The sequence below is a fragment of the Erpetoichthys calabaricus genome, chromosome 13, assembly GCF_900747795.2.
Source record: "Erpetoichthys calabaricus chromosome 13, fErpCal1.3, whole genome shotgun sequence".
Lineage (NCBI taxonomy): Eukaryota > Metazoa > Chordata > Cladistia > Polypteriformes > Polypteridae > Erpetoichthys > Erpetoichthys calabaricus.
Window position 1 is genome coordinate 3,946,173 of NC_041406.2, and position 20,000 is coordinate 3,966,172.

At 38.8% G+C, this 20,000-nt stretch overlaps 1 protein-coding gene across 1 annotated transcript in view; it reads right to left on the reverse strand.

Annotated features, from left to right (window-relative positions):
- pik3r4 (phosphoinositide-3-kinase, regulatory subunit 4) overlaps positions 1-20,000 on the reverse strand; it is a 110,062-nt gene that overhangs the window by 28,939 nt on the left and 61,123 nt on the right. Inside the window, exons 12-13 of the mRNA XM_028817890.2 lie at positions 18,385-18,601; positions 589-754 (exon numbers count right to left, since the gene is read on the reverse strand). Of these exons, the coding sequence (XP_028673723.1) occupies positions 589-754; positions 18,385-18,601 (383 nt within the window). The remainder of the gene's footprint in view (positions 1-588; positions 755-18,384; positions 18,602-20,000) is intronic.

Genomic DNA, 20,000 nt, shown 5'->3' on the forward strand with positions numbered 1-20,000 from the left:
TCGTCGAGACTCAGTCTACAAATGCAATGAATGTAATTACTCCGAACCTACAGGCTGTCAAATAAACGAACCACATGCCTTGGCGCAGTGTAAAGGGGCTTCATCTCTGATACTGACGTCAGAGGTTCGATTCCCCGAGAGAGGAGCAGTAGAGTGAGTATGACTGATAAGCCGAAAAGAGGACGAAACACGTGTTGCATACTCTTTGCTTTATTTGACAGTAAAACTATGCTATATATATCTATATGTACACACACACACACAATATTTAGAAATATCCTCAAAGTCTATAAAGCATTTAAAAGTGACATGCATTTGCAGTGTAAACGTGTTTGCAGTCTGCACTGTGCTTTATCTAACTTCCTGTGTTGCCTGAACCCACAATTCTAAAATGTTACAGAGAGATCACAGCCTACAAAGAGACACGGATGATAAATGATCCATAGCTAACGTGCATTAGTTTGGCTGCCAAACTGTGTTCTTAATGGTTTAATTTTCAGTTTTAAAACTTCACTCTTCTTTGGCACCAGAATTGTGTATGCATCCCAATGTAACCCCTTGAGAAATGCCTATACCTACAGTACATACCTAGTAGTTGTTGTCTTTCCTTCCACTTTCTGGCTGTCCCAGATTTTCACAGTTCCATCATTTGAACATGTCGCAAAAATGGAATGCTCATCAGATACCCGAATGCGATTCACAGATGATTTGTGCTCATGAAGATGTGCAACAAGCAGACCCTTGGGATGCCATCCTAAATGATAAAGAAGGAGTATTATTGAATTGACCAACTGACCGAAGGGAAAAAAAAAACATTTTTAAGTAAAAAGTGAGTGCATTAAAGAAAACCAAACACCAAGTGTTTAGTGACTTTCTAAAGAGTTACAGGTCTGTCTGTTCCCTGCCAATGTGGAGTTGGTATAGCAGATGTGTGAATTTTCTCAGGGGTAACTCCCTCTCTTCCCAAATCTCAAAGACACACAAATTAAATGAATGGGCCACTCTAAGTTAGTACAGCATGACTGTGTGCGCTTGTGAACGCACCCCATTCCTGTTTGGCATCTACTCCTTCCAGGATGGGCTCTGATCTTCTGTAATGGAAGAAGGAACTTCACAAAATAGATGTACTATATCAGAAAAAATAAATCAAAAACAAAATATTTCCCAATATTTAATTACATTTTCAACAAGATTTTTTTTACAAAAGGATACTGTCTTCCTATCATGTGTATGCATATCATGTATGAGTCAGGTGGAGAACTTTGTTTCTGGGTGCAAAGAGAATTGGCTACACTTTAACATCAGCAAAAACAAGGAACTGCTTATAGACTTTCACTGAACCAAAGATTGTCTATGTCTGGCCACTACTCAGGGAGTGGATGTAGAGGTGGAACACTGCTACACGTAATTAGGGGTCCAAATTAATGACATGTTGGACTGGTCTTGGAACACACAGGAAGAACAAGAGAAGAAAGGGCAGAGGAGGCACTTTTTTTTTTCCTTTAAGGTGTGAAGTGAAATCCTTCACATCATCTATAACTCTGTGATGGCCAGTGTGATTTTCTACACTGTGGTGTGCTGCACTGGTAACATCACTTCAATTGAGGCCGACTGATTAAAATTGACTGATTTAATTTAATTTAAGCTAATTAAAAGGGTAGGCTCAGTTATGGGATGCACTCTGGCCCCCATGGAGGTAGCAGAAAAGGAGAGGATTAAAACAAAAGTCAGTGCCATTATGAACAATGCTGCACATGCTCTATGTGACACAACAACACTGAGGACTTTCAACTAACGAATCATGCAGCTGAAATGTGTCAAAAAACACGACGGGGGCTCCTTTATACCAACAGCAATACCCCTGTATAGCACCTCACTGGGACTGGGACTGGGAATGACAAGTCAGAAGTCAGTCAGTCATTCATTCTCCATCCTGGTATATCCTAACACTGGGTCACCGAGGTCTGCTGGAGCCAATTCCAGCCAGCACAGGGCGCAAGGCAGGACTAAACCCCGGGCAGGGAGCCAACCCAAAGCAGGACACACCAAGCACACACTAGGGACAATTTAGGATTGCCAATGCACCTAACCTGCATGTCTCTGGACCATGGGAGGAAACTGGAGCACCCGGAGGAAACCCACACAGACACGGGGAGAACATGCAAACTCCACATAGGGAGGACCCGGGAAGCGAACCCAAGTCTCCTTACTGCAAGGCAGCAGCACTACCCACTGCGCCACAGTGCCGCCTCACAAGTCAGATTTTCTTCCTTTCCACCCATTCTGGTGTGTATTTATGCAATATTGTGTGCCTTACATTGCAATATTATATTTTTAAATTCGAAAAAGAATAATCTTTCAGTTTCAAATTTTTAAGCATTCTGAGGACTTGAGAAGTGGAAATGAAACAAAAAAAATGATAAATTCTCAAACAGTAAAGTAATACTAATCTTTTTTTATGCATATACTGTACAGGGCAGACTTTGAAAATAGCTTAGCTAAAAAGTATTTTGCTCTTGTAAGATTTCCAGTTTTCTTTTTGGAAATAAAACAAAAAAAATGATAAACGTCTAAACAGTAAAACAATATTAATCTTTTTTATGGATATGCTATATACAGTAGAGCAGACTTTCAACAGATTAGCTGAAATGCCTGTTACGCTTGTATGATTTCCAGTTTTCTTTTTTTCACTCAATAACAGCAACCCTAAAAGTCTAAGTCAATAGATTTCTATTAGATAGATAGATAGATAGATAGATAGATAGATAGATAGATAGATAGATAGATAGATAGATAGATAGATAGATAGATACTTTATTAATCCCAAGGGGAAATTCACAAAATTATTTTAATTATTTTTAATTAATTTATTTAATTACAAAATTACAGAAATACAGTGGTACCTCGGTATACATCCTTAATCCGTTCCAGATCCTTTGACTTATACCAAACAGGACGTATACCAAACGAATTTTTCCCATAAGAAATAAAGGGAAAATGATTAATCCGTTCCTATGAAAAAAATCCTATTGTTATTGGCATATTATACATCGATGGTGTTGTATAAAATAATTTAAACACTGCTTAATACTAAAATACATAAATACAAAAGCAATTGGATGAAATAAATGAAAATTTAACCTCACTTTACTTTTTAATAGCATCTTTGTTTTTCACAATCGTAGATACCGTCATTCTCAGCATACGGTATGCAGCAGCCATGTCCCGGATACGCATGTCACCTTCATACTTTTCAACAACCAATTCAAATTTACACGAAAAAACACAAAATCATGTGAAAATTCACAGAGTTATAGCGCGGGTTGTTCACTGAATGCTAGCAACTGGCGTACTGATGCTCGTGGGCAGTCGTGGCTTTGTCTCGAGAGATAAACAAGGGCAGCGCGCTGTGTTCTAGCACACGAGTCATATTCCAAACAAAGGTCGTATACCAAGCAAAATTTTTCGCGTCCGAACAGGACGTATACCAAGTTGGACTTATTCCAAAGTGGACATATACCAAGGTACCACTGTACCACTATCATAACAAAGGGTTTCTCCCAACATTTTTACATTCCACAAGCTTAACGATGAAGGAAGATGACACTTCTGATTTCATACATTTGAATCTTGCATGTATATTCTCAAGCAGCGTATAGAATGAAGTTACGTAACATCAGGAAAATGCAGTGACCATGTACAGCAGTGGTCCTCAATCACGGTCCTGGAGGGCCGCAGTGGCTATGGGTTTTCATTCAGGCCAGTGCCCTAATTAGACCTCAGTCCTTGTTGATAATGATAGTTGGTGTTTAACTCTAGGCCTTGTTAGCACTTTCATTCATCAAATACAAATTTTAGTTACTTTGTAGATCAGAGGTCCTCAATTATTGTCCTGGATGTCTGCTATGGCTAGAGTATTTTACTTTAAACAATTTCTTGATTAGAACCCTTTCATTTACTACTAAAGCAATACATTTTTTGGGCTTAATTTTAGTTCTCTTGCCTGTTACCATTCAGAACCCTTAATGGAATATTTTAGATTTTAACAGCTGCATTTAACTTTTAATTGTTGCCTGTTTTCTTAATCAGACATTAGTTAATAATGAGATGCAGATAACCAATAAACCAGCAGTTCTCCAGCTCACGTGCTTATCATGGAGTATCTGTGATAAAAATGTTTAGAAATGAATGGGATGGGAATTAGAAGGACCATTAAGTTTAAATCTATTCTGGTCCACAAAACACAGAAGGAAATTAAAATTGCTCTTGGATGAATGCAAGCACTAACAAGCCAAACAGTTCAATACCAAGTTTCATTATCAGCATGGACTGCTTTCTAATTAGGAAATTAGTTGGAATAAAAACCTGCAGCCACTGCAGCCCTCCAGGACCGTGATTGAGGACCCCTGATGTAGAGAGTAATAAACACACACCAGAAACTCCAGTTTGGACAATCCACTTAAAGAATACACATTGTAAGCCTGATGAAGAGGTGCCTGTTTATAACAGATAAGTAATTTTAAGCTTTGGTCCTTTATCTGCTAGTCAGCCTTTAGTCTGTTCTGGTGTTTCACTTCCTTTCAGCCACCAGGTGGCACTGCACTGTAATTAAAACTCACCATATTAAAAAGGAAAAAAAGAAAAAACCCAGGGGTTCCAAAGCCGTTTATGGTCTTACTGGTAAAGTGGGATATGTAAGCAAAATTTTGTTGAGTTCAGACAAAAGGTGTGAAATTGTATAAACAGCAAACACAAACAAACTGAGCTTAAATATTACATTAGTGCAGTTATTTTCATACAACATTTCAGCGTGCAAGCACGTGTGTTAAATGTAGCTTCTAAAATCTAAAATATTCCATTAAGGGTTCTGAATGGAAACAGGCAAGAGAACTAAAATTAAGCCCAAAAAATGTATTGCTTTAGTAGTAAATGAAAGGGTTCTAATCAAGAAATTGTTTAAAGTGAAATACTCTAGCCATAGCAGACTTCCAGGACAGTAATTGAGGACCTCTGATCTACAAAACTAACTAAAATTTGTATTTAATGAATGAAAGTGCTAACAAGGCCTAGACTTAAACACCAACTACCATTATCAGCAAGGACTGAGGTCTAATTAGGACATTGACCTGAATGAAAACCCATAGCCACTGCTTCCCTCCAGGACCATGATTTAGGACCAATTTAAACCATCTTCAAAACACTGCAAACTTCAGATATTTTTTGGTATTTATTTATTGTCAGCTTTTACACATGGCCAAGAATATGTTACTTGATTTATACCAACTTTAAGTGCAAACGTTAAAGTTCTTGATACAAAACAGAAAAGAAAACTAATTGCCAATAAAAATATGAGTGTTTACTAAAAATATTGCACATAAGGAAATATTCTCTGCTTTAAATATGTTATTTAGATCAATAAGGGGACAGGTATATATATATATATACAACAAGCATTTAAGCACACAAGTTACTTGTACAAACAGACGTTATCTAAGTATACAAGTTATTTATCTATTTTTTCATCCTTATTTTGTGTTTACAACATAAGTGCTGTGCCCCCGTCCAATATTACGGCCTACTTACTACTTATAGAAAATACCAATCTGAGGGGACAATACCAGCTATTAGACTGGACTTACTTTTTCCACAGATGGAAATGGCAATGGCGTATCTGTCCATTTTTTGTGGAAAAAATGATTGCAAAGTCAAATTTTCATATGTTTCTTCTCAATTACTTAACCCCTGTTTATGACCTAAACTTTTATTCACATATTATCCATATTACTAGGTATTTAAGGAACGCTACAAAAGTTAAACCTTTTAAAACTTTTGTTTTTAGCCAACTTAGTGTAATGCATTCCTCACTGGACTACCTAAGGAAGACATCAGTCGCTTATAGTTACTTAAGAATGCGGCAGCAAGGCTCTTAACCAGGAAAAGGAAAACATGAGCACATCTCACCAGTCCAAGCATCATTACATCGGTTACCCGTGTCCTTTAGAACTGACTTTAACATACTACTAATGGTATGTAAAGATCTAAATAATCTTGCTCCTTCCTATAATTTTGGAGTGTCTGTCATCCTACATTCCAAGTTGTAACCTTAGATCTTCTAATGGTGGTCTGCTTATTATTCCAAGAGCTAAGCATAAAAGGAGTGGTGAGGAGGCCTTTGGATGTTATGCAGTGAAATCTACACCAGGATAACATTGGGGATTATTTAATAAAAACAACAAAAAAAAATACATAAATAAATGTAATTCATAGCTACATTTTAGTTCTGTCTCTTAATAGCCTGTACATGCATAGAATATCATATTCTTCAATGAAGTTGCAATCATTTTTAATCTTTACTTTTCTTTGCTTTCTTTTCTGTTTTTTCATTGTCCACCACATGATCAATGTACTTGTGCAGCCGCAATTGATATTCAAATGAAAGCCAAGACCCCCTGCCTCTGTCCTCTAGGATGAAGCATAAAAACAATAAGGAACACTTTAAGAACATTTACGTTAAGCAGAATGCCTGCTGAGAGCTGGTCAGTCTTTTGGCTTTGAGCCCCTGCACATTTTGATTTTTTTTCTCCAACTTATTTTTTCTGTCCTCTCTGGCTACCTGACCTGATCATGTGACACATCTTCAGAAACTTATAGCTTAGAAACTCTCTATGTAAGAACTCTACTTTTCTATTATTTATACATCTATTTTAAGAAAGTTTGTATTGATGTATTTTATGTATGGTATTGTGGCGGACGGCCAGGACGCCCCTTCGCTGTATATTCAGGGGTGCAGCCATGGACTGTGCAATACCTCCCTCTGGACGCTAGATGGCCGCACCCTGGGTTGGAGTGGTGCCTCGGTTTCCTGCATGGCTCCATGGGAATGGGAGTTGGGTGCAGCCCTGTTGGGTCCAGCAGGCGCCGCCAGGGGGTGCTGCAGCTGGGACTCCTGAGCCCGTATGGGCTGTATATTCACCACACCTGGAAGTGTAGCCGGAACTTGGCAGTCAACTACCTGGAGCACTTCCAGGTGGACTATAAAAGGGGCCAGCAGCAACCACTCAATGGCCAGAGTCGGGAGGAGGAGGACGAAGCTTGGAGGAGGAGTGGTGGTGCCAGAGAAGAGTGTTTGTGCTTGTGTTTGTCTACTTGTGGGACTGTGTTGTGCCTGTGGAGATCACGGGGAAGACGTGCCCCACAGGTGAAGAAAAATAAAAAGGTTTGTTTGTTTTATACATGCCTCCGGTGTGGAATCTGTGTCGTGTCAGGCGCCTATATAGCGCTTTTTTGTTACACTATTTATTCATTACTATTCTTTTCTCATTATTATTATTTAACTATCATTTAACTGATGTCTTTATCTATTTTTGATATACAATTGGTTAAAGCAGGTGATGTGACTTGCTCAGGGTAACACAGTGGCGGGATTTGAACCCTCAACCTCAGGGTTTGAAGTCCAAAGCCTTAACCACTATGCTATAATCCCCAGCAGCTACTTTTAATTTGGTTTTCTTTTCTTTTAACTATTTCTTTGACATCTTGAAACAGCATTTTCAACTACAACAACAACATTTATTACTATAGCATGTTTTCATACAAATGATGTAGCTCAAAGTGCTTTACAAGATGAAGAAAAAAGAAAAATATAAAATAAGATTAGGCAATACTACGTAACAAAGAATGAAGTAAGGTCCAATGGCCAGGAGGACAGAAAAAACAAAACAAAACAAAACAAAAAAAACCCTTGGGTGCTGGAGAGAAAAAACAAAGACAAAAAAAAAACAACAAATCTGCAGGGGTTCCAAAGGCCACAAGACCACCCAGCCCCACTAACATTAATGATCTCAATCAGTCATCATGGGTTACAGGCGAATTAGATGATGATAGTCATCTGGCCTTCAATCCATCAATTTAGGGACTGCATGGTGCCCTGATCAAGTGGTGGTGGTGGCGCAGATCAGCACCATAGAGAACCAGAAAAAGAACAGCAGAGAAAGTAGGAGTTAGTACGGAGTGTGGAGATATGATAATTCAATGCATATACAGAATATCAGGGTTACACTAAAATTAACCTATGAGAAAGCCATGTTAACATAATGAGTTTTTAGCCGTTTTTTTTTTAAAAGTTTTCCACCATATTAGCCTGGTGAATTTCTATCGGTGAACTCTTATTCCAGATTTTAGGTGTATAACAGCAGAAGGCCGCCTCACCACTTCTTTTAAGTTTAGCTCTTGGAATGATAAGCAGACCCTCATTTGAAGATCTAAGGTTACGATTTAGAGTGTAAGGTGAAAGGCATTCCTAAATATATGATGGAGCAGATTATTGAAGGCTTTATAAACCATAAGCCGTATTTTAAAGTCAATTCTAAACGGCACAGATAACAAGTGTAGTGACGCTAAGACTGGTGTGATGTGCTCAGATTTTCTTTTCCTAGTTAAGATTCTGGTAGCTCCATTCTGTACTCGTTGTAATCGATTGAGGTCTTTCTTCGGTGGTCCTGAGAGGAGTGCGTTACACTAATCTAGTCGACTAAAAACAAAAGAACAAACTCCTTTTCAGTATCTTGAAAAGTTAGAAGGGATCTAACTTTTGCTATATTTCTTAAGTGAAAAAATGCTGTCCTGGTAATCTGATTAATATGTGATTTAAAATTTAAGTCAGAGTCAATAATTACCCTAAATTCTTTACCTCTGTCTTGACTTTTAAGCCTAATGGATCAAGTTTATTTCTAATATCCTCATTATATCAATTTTTGCCAATCACTAAGATTTCTGTTTTCTCCTTATTTAGTTTCAGAAAATGACTACTCATCCACTCAGAAACACAAGTAAGACATTGGGGTCAGTGAACCAAGAGAGTCCGGGTCATCAGGCGCTATTGATAAATACAGTTGAGTGTTGTCAGCAGAGCTGTGGTGGCTCACGTTATGCCTTGAGATAATCTGACCTCATGGAAGCATGGAAATCAAAAAGAGCAGTGGACCCAGGAGACACCCCTGTGTACTACCACATAGAATATCAGATGTTGTCAAAGTATAATCACCACAACTAACAAAGAATTTTCTACCTGCTAAGTAAGACTCAGACCAATTTAAGACCCTGCCAGAGAGGCCCACCCACTGACTAAGGTGATTTCTAAGAATATTGTGATCAATGATATCAAACGCGGCATTCAGACCAAACAGGATGAGAACAGATAGATGGCCTCTGTCTGCATTTACCCGCAAATCATTTACTACTTTATCGAGTGCAGTTTCTATACTGAGATTTGTTCTAAAACCTGACTGAAACTTATCAAGAACAGCATGTCCATTAAGGTGGTCATTTAGCTGTGTAATGACGGCCTTTTCTAGGATTTTACTTAAGAAAGGCAGGTTAGAAATTGATCTAAAATTGTCGAAAACAGAGGAGTTGAGATTATTTTTCTTGAGCAGGGGTTTAACTAGAGCAGTCTTAAGACAGTCTGGGAAGACCCCCGTATCTAATGATGAGTTTACTATGTCAAGAATACTATCAATTAGTACGCCTGATACTTCTTTGAAAAAACTTGTTGGTATTGGATCAAGAACGCAGGTGGAGGGTCTCAGCTGAGAAATTATTCTATATAAATCGGGTAAATCTATCTTGGTGAAAGAATTTAATTCACTTAAAATGGGATACTGGGATTTAATAGGATGGGTTTTGGGGGATATGTACTATATTATTTCTAATATCATTAATTTTGTGATTAAAAAATAAAGCAAAAGCCTGACAAGTTTCACTGGAAATTTTTTGGAGGCATTTGTTCGGGTGACCTGGGTTTACCAAATGATCAATATACATTCTATATATAAAAATGTGCCATAGAAATAAATGCTGTAAATGTTGTTGTAGATAATATTTAAATGAAGATCAAATCTTGATATGTCCACAACAACATTTTACAGGGTGCACTTACTTTTTCACACGGCTGGGTATAACTGAATGTTCTTGAATATGTTCCTTCACATACTAAAAAACTACCAATAAGAAGATAAAGCAAGCATAGTTTAGTGAAAGAAATAATTTTTAAAGCTGATTTACACAGTGAGACTCAAAGTCTTTCAAAGGAGAAGAAGAAGTGAAGAAAGTGTTAACTGAAGGAATGCCCACGATATTTTAAGAACAGAGTTGACTATCAGGTTAAAACATATATATATATATGATGTGCTGGTGATGATATGGATAACAGTGAGCACCGTGCAATGGGTACAGTTTGGAGCTGTCGGGAAACAATCCTTTGATGAGACCACTGGGGCTAATGACAACAGCACACCACCAACACTTAGTGGAAAACCTAAGAATGTGGGAGTGATTATGCTTACAAAAACTTTTCTTCTGCTGAAAGCTTATCTAGATTACATAAAAATATGTGGGACAAAAATTTAATTTATTAGTTTTAATAGCCTCATTAGCTAAAGAAAAAACTTTAATTTAAATATTCCATTTGTTTTATGGAGTCACACAAGCATGTTTCTGAAAGGGTGCCATGAAGCCCTTTCTCTGAAAACGAGGCCTCCTACAACAGCACTTTCAGGCAACGACAACACAAATCCTAATAAAATATTTGTCATTTTTTCTTTTTCTAATGTATTTTGATAATAGCAACCAGTTCCAGTTAAAGGTAACAGGAAGTGAGAAATGAGGCCTAACCCTTTCCAAGCTTGTGTTCTTCTTAACTGGGCCAATAAAATGCCATCTAATTATCCAGGTTTTTGGAACTCCTTTAAATCTAATAGAGGGACAATTGGGGTCAAAAATTATTCAGGAAAATACAATAGCAAAAATGAGAAGATTTCAGCTTATTGGCAACATAAACAATGGCAAAATACTTCTGAGCAACCACAAAAATCCTGAAAATCAAGCCAAATTCAATTGTAGACCAATAAAGCTATTTAAAGGCACACACTTGAGAAATTATAATAAGATTGTAGATTTAAATATTTGTCTAATAGGGAAGGCATGTGAATACTGTGGTTAGACCCAGTGCCTCAAGAATCCTGCACCCATTCACCGTCTGTGTAGAGCTTGCATGTTGTCCACATGTCCACGTGGAATTTTCTCAGTAGCAGTAGGAGTTGCTGTGAGTGTGTGGATGATTGTGCTCTGTGAAGGGCTGGTTGTTCCTGATGCTGCTGGGATGGTCTCTAGCCTTAGTAATCTCGAATTGGACTGGTGTAGCATACAGTTGAGGCGAAAGGTTTCCATTAACCTCAGCTAAAAGACTTTCAAACTCCATGTCTCACAACTCCATCCTTGACAAGAATCTGCATTTCCCTGCCCTCCAATACCAGTTTCAGATTACTGGTATAAAACATATATGCAGTACAGCTGTGGCCAAAAGTTTTAAGAATGACACAAGTGATGGTTTGCACAAAGTTTGCTGCTTCAGTGTTTTTAGGTCTTTTTGTCAGATGTTTCTATGGTACACTGAAGTAGAATTACTAGCACTACATAAAGGCTTTTATTGACAATGACATGAAGTTTCTGCAAAGAGTCAATATTTGCAGTGTTGACCCTTCTTTCTTTTTCAGGACCTCTGCAATTCGGCCTGGCAGGCTGTCCATCAACTTCTGGGCCTAATCCTGACTGATGGCAGCCCATTCTTACAGAATCAATGCTTGGAGTTTGTCAGAATTTGCAGGTTTCTGTTTGTCCAGCCGCCTCTTGAGGATTGACCAGACCACAAGTTCTCACTGGGATTAAGGTCTGGGGAGTTTCCTGGCCATGACACCAAAATTTCGATGTTTTGTTTCCTGAGCCAGTTAGTTATCACTTTTGCCTTATGGTGCGGTGCTCCATCATGCTGGAAAAGGCACTATTGTTCACCAAACTGTTCCTGGATAGTTGGGAGAAGTTGTTCTCGGAGGATGTTTTGGTCCCATTCTTTATTCGTGTCCAAACTTTTGCATGCCAGTGTACGTATACTACCAGTCAAACATTTTAGAACACCTCCATTTTTTCCAGTGTTTCTTCAAATTTAATCAGTTGAAACTGTAATGAATGGCATAAAATGGTGAAAAGATAAGCAAAGGTAAACTGCCAGAAGTTGCCCATGGAAGTTTAGGTTAGCAAAAACTGAAAATAGGAAATTTCAGAATAATAGAAATGTTCCTTCTTCAGGGAACACCTAAACAAGGCTTAATTTACTTTAATTGCTACAGAAAATCTGTATTATTTATAATATTCTGATATTTCCTTTATTTTCAGTTTTTGCTAACCTAAACTTTAAATTGAAACCTCTGGCAGTTTATTGCTTGTGTTTTCGCTGTTTTAGGTCATTCATTGCATTTCAGTTGATTACATTTGAAGAGTTTAACAGTGATGATTATCCTTCTGTAAGTTTCTCCCATCTCCACAAAGGTTCCCTGGAGCTCAGCCAGAGTGACCATCAGGCTCATAATCGCCTCTCCTACCGAGGCCCTTCTCCCCTGATTGCTTGGTTTGTCCAAGTGGTCAGCTCTAGGATAAGTTGTAGTTGTTCCAGTTTCTTCTGTTTAAGAATTATGGAATTCACCGTGATCTTGGGAACCTTCAGTGCTCCAGAAGTTGCGTATAGCCTTTCCCAGATATGTGCCTCAACAAAATCTCATCTCTAAACTCTGCAGGCAATTCTTTCAACCTCAACTCTGGGACTTTCTACAGCCCAGTAAATGGCTTTTCTAACCAGTCCAATCAACTCAAATTACGACTGGTGGACTCTAAATACCTCAATGATGATCAACAGAATGCAATGCACCGGAGGCAAATTTCAAAGTGTCATAGCAAAGTTTCTGAATACAGGATGAGTCAAAATTATGTTAAAATTTGAATGGCGGAAACAATTTATTCACAAAACATAATTCATATGTGAAAGATGATTTACAGGAATGTCTCAACCTATTCGCTGTCATGTTCTACGCATGTACCATATGAGGCACATAAATTGTCCACAAAAGTTGTATACAGTGGAAACTCGGGTTGCGAGCATAATTCGTTCTGGAAACGTGCTTGTAATTCAAAGCACTCGTATATCAAAGCAAATTTCCCCATAAGAAATAATGGAAACTCAGATAATTCATTTCACAACCCATAAATATTTATATAAAATTGATTAACTCTTTCAGGGCTGATGTCGACTTTTGTCAAAAGGAGGAGTTGAAGATGGTAATTGACTGTAAGCTTTGATAAAACCAACTGCTCTGTTTTAGTTGGACACTCGTTGCTAGAAGGAAAGTTAGATTCATTGGTTCAACCGAGATTTCCTGCAGCCGTGTGAGTAGCAAGGTGCAAACAACGGCAAAAATGGCACTGACATTTGGCGAGAGATCAAAGTGAATGAGTAAAGCAAAACACTCCGTGGAAGACGTTTTGCCTGTTATCTCTGAACTGAACTCGTCGGACTCAGATTTTGACACAAGTGATTGAAAACGAATGTAAGGTTCCAGCTTCAGCTGATTGGTTCCCAGCTAATCGTTATACTGACAATGTTTGCCTGGGAGGACTGCCAGTTAACAATGATAACAGGTAGAAACCAGATTGCAATGCACTATGACTTTGACTCAGCCACTCAAAGACAGCCTGGCAGCAAGCCTGAAGCATATTCTTGGCAAACTGGCAGCCACAGCATGCAGCAACAGACGTTTTATGTTGATTTCTGTGTGAAACAATTGCTTTTCAGAAACTGTGTTTTGGAAAAAATATTCAGCCCTCAAAGAGTTAATACAAAATATAAAGTAAAAATACGTAAAAAACAAATTAACCTGCACTTTACCTTTGAAAAGAATCGTGGCTGGTGTGAGGGAAACAAGAGGGAGGAGGAGGAGGGGTGGGGGGAGGTGGGGGGTTATTGTGTAGGATGAGTTTCACTCTAACTAACGGAATCCCTGCTATCTGTCGGCTCACTGGAATCTTCTTCTTTTTTTGTGACTTTAACAAGGAGCCTCTCCAATGACAGTTGATTTTGCATGAAGAGTCACTACACTTGGACACAAAATTTAAAAAAATGCTTTACACACTGTAAGGTTTCTAAACTCTTTTGGGATTACCCCCCCCTTCCCCCCCCCCCCCAACGGGACGACACACGGAAGAGCATCTTGAAGCAAGTGCAGGCTCCCAGCTCTGTAGCAGTTCGCCATAAAAGTGAATCAGAAAAGATCGCGATCAAGCTATAAGCGACTGCTGTCGATGGGTGATACAAGGAACATTATAAACGCAAGAGCACAGTATTACTTAGCTACTAACCTGGTCATGACCCTGCCTGATTGCTGTGTCTCTGTAAAGGAGAGTGGTAGATCCCGCTACAATAAATAACCGTGCTGTTCCTGTTTCAAGCTGAATAAAGCTGGTTTTGCTAAAGTACAGAGACTCAGCCTCATGTTTTGGGGTGCATGTCAGTGTCTCGCACATTACAGCACACACACATGGTCAACATGCTATAGTAAACATTATACGTGCATACGGATGTTGACTATATGAGTGAGGAACGCCGACTGAGAACGAACATGGGAGATGATTACCCACAATCCCCATGTGACGCTCGGCGGACAAAGCGTATATGTACTACTCGTATTGCAAGACCTCGCTCGTTTATCAAGTTAAAATTTATTGATTTCAGCTCGTCTTGCAAAACGCTCGCAGACCAAGTTACTCGCAATCCAAAGTTTTACTGTATAAGTATATACATAGCAGTACGATTAGTGTTAACATAATTTTGACTCAACCTGTACTTGTGTCAATGTGTTATTTCACTTTTTTTATTATAAGTAAGTCAGCAATAGTTTCTAAAATCCTGTTTTTGCATTTTTCATTCTGTGGTATTGACTGTTGTTTGATGGAGGGAAAAATACACTGAATTGATTTTAGCAACATAACAAAATGTGCAAAAAGGGAAGGGGTCTGAATATTTTCTGAATCAATGGTATGCTGCCAAACCTGTTTAATCCAATGCAGAGTTGTGGGGGGCGGAAATCAGCATCGACTCATCAATCAGGTTAAAAGGCACATTACTCTGGGCGAATTCTTCAAAAGCCTTGGCTCACCTATGACACACAGTTAGCAGTACCACTGGCAGTTCACTGTCGAAATGCTTATGAGATCAAGGGGATTATCAGAGAAGGACAATCTCTCTACATGCAGATGACATGGTACTGTATATATCAGATCCACAAAATACTGTGCCTACAGTCCTAACAGCACTAACAGAATTTCAAAAGATTTTTGGTCTCAGAATTAATTTGAATAAAAGTGTGCTCTTTCCACTGTATTCTCAAGCACACAGTTTTAGATTGGACATCTTTCCTTTAATCATTCCAGGTCAGTTTAAATGCCTAGGGGGAAACATCACAAGTAAACATAAAGATCTTTATCAACAAATGTTTGCATTCTTTATGGAAAAAATTAAACAAGACTTGTATAGATGGTCTACCCTTCATCTCACCTTAGCTGGAAGAATTAACATTGTCAATATGAATATCCTTCCTAAGCTTCTTTTTTTATTTCCAAACATTCCAATATACATCAATAAATCATTTTTTTAAGAAATTAGATTCAACCATAACCTAATTTATTTGGAATTCAAAACATCCACGTAGACCTGGGTTCGCTTCCCGGGTCCTCCCTGCGTGGAGTTTGCATGTTCTCCCCGTGTCTGCGTGGGTTTCCTTCGGGTGCTCCGGTTTCCTCCCACAGTCCAAAGACATGCAGGTTAGGTGGATTGGCCTGTGTTGGCTGGGATTGGCTCCAGCAGACCCCCGTGACCCTGTGTTCGGGTTCAGCGGGTTGGAAAATGGATGGATGGATGAACATCCACGTATCGAAAGAGCGACCCTACAAAGACCTAAGGCAGAAAGTGGCATGGCTCTACCGAACTTTCAATTTTATTACTGAGCAACGAATATACAACCTACAAAAACCTGGACATGGATACAAATAGATGAATAGACACAGACTTGGTCCACAATAGAAATAAAATCCTGCAGCACTTCTTTATATTCCTTGCTTTGTACCCTAATAAGTACAAGTCATCGCCAATATACTAACAACCCAATTGTGCTTTACTCACTCAGAATATGGAACCAGTGTAGGAAGTATTTTAAAATAGACAAGCTTTTATCTGTGGCACCTCTGCACGAGAGCCACCCTTTTCCACCCTCTGAAACGTATGCAGTTTTTAATGTCTGGAAAACGTTCGGGATTAAATCACTTCGAGATCTGTACACAGACAACAACTTTGCATCCTACAAACAATTACACTCCAAATTTAACTTTCCAGCAACCCGTTTCTTTCACTATCTTCAAATCAGAAACTTTGTTAAACAAAACCTGCCCAAATTTCCTCACCTCCCACCTATCTCTATGCCGGAAAAAATACTGATAAGTCTTGAGGACTCAAGACAGCATATCCGTAATATGTAAAAACATTTTACAGTCCTTCCATTTCACAGATCCAACAGTACAGTGGGAACAGGATCTCTCACTCAGCATCTCAGGAAAGGAGTGGAAAGTAGCAATGCACAGAATTCACTCAAGCTCCGTATGCGTAAAGCATACAATTATTCAACTTAAAATTATATATCGTGCGCATTTGTCTTGTTTAAAATTGTCCAAAATGTTTCTAGGGCAAGATCCAAGCTGTGAACGTTGCAATCAAGTTCCAGCCTCATTGGGCCACATGTTTTGGGCCTGCACCATATTAACAACATTCTGGACCAAAATCGTTAAATGCCTATCAGACAGCCTTGGAGTCACAATCCCTCCTAATCCAATAACAGCCGTGGTTTGGTGGGCTCACAGAGTGGCTTAAAGTGGAGAAGGACAAACAAACTGTGATTGCCATTATGTCACTATTAGCACATAGACTTATTTTGCTCAACTGGAAGAATCCTAACCCACCACTCTTAAGTCAGTGGGTAACTGATGTTCTATACTATTTGAAATTGGAAAAAAAATCAAACTCTCACTTAGAGGATCTGTGCAAAACATTTCCAAAACCTGTCAGGATCTAATCAATAACATTTTAGAATAAGCATTTAAATTGAGGAAGCAGATTCTCTCCCCTCTTTTTTATTCTATTTATTTTTATTCATTCATTAATTTATCTTCTTCTTCTTTCGGCTGTTCCCGTTAGGGGAAATCCATAAACCTTCTCTTAGATCTTCCTCTTTTCCTCTTACCTGGCAGCTCTATCTTTAGCATCCTTCTCCCAATATACCCAGCATCTCTCCTCTGCACATGTCCAAACCAGCACCATCTCGCCTTTCTGACTTTGTCTCCCAACCGTCCAACTTGAGCTGACCCTCTAATGTCCTCATTTCTAATCCTGTCCATCTTCATCACACCCAATGCAAATCTTAACATCTTTAACTCTACCACCTCCAGCTCTGTCTCCTGCTTTCTGGTCAGTGCCACCATCTCCAGCCCATGTAACATAGCTGGTCTCACTACTGTCATGTAGACCTTCCCTTTCACTCTTGCTGATACCCGTCTGTTACAAATCACTCCTGACACTCTTCTCCACCCTTTCCACCCTGCCTGCACTCTCTTTTTCACTTCTCTTCCACAATCCCCATTACTCTTTACTGTTGATCTCAAGTATTTAAATTCATCCACCTTCGCCAACTCTACTCCCTGTATCCTCACCATTCCATTGACCTCCCTCTCATTCACACACATGTATTCGGTCATGGTGGTCCTACTGACCTTCATTCCTCTCCTCTCATATCTCCACCTCTTCAGGGTCTCCTCAAACCTTCTCCCTACTCTTCCCACAGATCACAATGTCATCAGCAAACATCACAGTCCATGGGGACTCCAGTCTAATCTTGTATCTATTTACTTATTTTACTACTTTAAAGTTTTACTCTGCTGGCTTAGCTCTCTTTCTCATGGGTGGGGGCTGATGTGTTTCAAACTTAGTTTTGTTAAACCTGACATGCTTGTATGGATTTTAATAAAATCAACAAAATGCAAAAAATAAACAAATAAACAAACAAATAAATAAATAAATACATAAATAAAAGCATGTGACCTAAGGCACAAAGATCTGTAAGACACTAATGCACGGACAGAAAAAAAAAATCACATATCCTTTTGTCTTCATAGATTTGCATGTTTTGTGACAGAACACGTTTGACATGTAAATGTGTTTGCAGGCACTATTCTCACTTCTACCATGCTGGTAAAGCATTTTTATAGAATTCCAAATGACAAGAAGAATTTGATCTGGTGTACCGTAGTATTTGAATAGAAGTTCAGATGGAACAAAACTAGCAGGAGTTAAATCTTTCCAGAAGAAAATTCCAGATTGAAAGAGGTGCCAAATGGGAGGCAAAGAAAGTATATATATGTATATGTATCAATATACTAATTACACGTGCAACGAGTTACCTGGAGGAGGTGGTTTTGTCTCCCATTCAGCATTCTCCATCATTTGCTTTGCCATCCTTTCTGCGTTACATTGCTCTCTTTTCTGTTGCACTAGCTGCTGAAACTCTGTTTTACACGTAGTGATTCGCCTTTGATAAGCCGACGGGCCACTCACAGGAACTACTGCAGGAACCGAAACTGTTGTTTTTCTTGTCTGAACATTTGAACCATCGGTAACCTGCAATAGAATGAGACAATCTGTGACATTAAACTCTGATTCATCAGTAAATTCATAATCATATTCAAGTTAATAATGGCAACAAACTATGTGTGGCACTGTATTGGCTTTCAAACTCAGCCCTTTAGCTTGGGGTGGAACAGTTTTTCTAGAATGAAATTAAAGCTGGAGGAGAAATTGGACAGGACGTTTTTTGAAAATAGGAATAATAAAAATCAAAAAACAATTATTTTACTAAATGTATCAGTAAAATTCATGATTAAACTGTAAACAGCAGACCCCCGTGACCCAGTAGTTAGGATATAGCGGGTTGGATAATGGATGGATGGATGGACGGATTTTGCACCATTTCTGCTGCCATATCGTATATTACTGTGAGGGACGCTGTTGTGGTTGGTGGCTGGGGTGACAGAGGTCATGACTCTAATTTTTTGTTGGCTTAAAAGGTCATCTGTCATGAGACTTCTCTGTCCAAATTCACAGATACACCTTATGTGCCTTTGTGTTTAAACTCCAAATCCTTTTTTTCTGCTTCTAATTATGACTTTGATCTTTCCAATTTTTAATTTCTTTCTTACTTAACGTCTTGATGTTGTCGCCTATTTTTGTCCTGGTTTATAACTTTTTGCTACGTCCTGACCTTGACTTTTCTCCCAATCAACCTCATTATATATCCTCCACTTACACATTACATATTACTCCACAAGAACACATTGCTTTAACACAGGTGACAAACTCCAGACCTCAAGCACTGCAGTGGCGGCAGGTTTTCATTCTAACTCTTTTCCTATCAGTGACCAGATTTCAAAGTTAATGAAGTTCTTTTCCTTCATTTTAATAGCCCTGCTTTTAAGTATTCAGTCCTCTGAATTGATTCTTTTCGTCATTAAATGGCAGCCAAACAGAAACGAGACGTGAAACGAGCCGACAGATGACCAGCTAAATTGGGGCTTCAAACTCCAACCAGTTTCTTAATGAGAAGCCAACTTTTTTCTGGTAAATAAACCTGTTATTTAATTCCACAGCTTGGTGTTACTCTCATTGTGTCACAGCACACATTTCCAAATCTGTTGATTTTTCAGTTTTTTTCTAAAAACACAGTCAAGAAGTTTTGTCGACCTGAGAGATCAACCTTACTGAGACCTTCACCTTTCTTTATTTTCAGATATTGTGTGATGGGCACAGGTAAGCTGGTCATGTGGCGGCTCATTTCGTGTCTCATTATTGTATGGCTGCTAATTAAGGAAAAAGAAACAACTAAGGGGCCTGCGTGAAGTTAATTAAAACTAAGGCAAAAGAAGTTAATTAGAGGCAAAAACTGGACACTAATTAAGAAGATGGTTAGAATAAAAACCTGCAGCCACTGCAGCCCACCAGGACGGAAGTTTGACACCCCCAG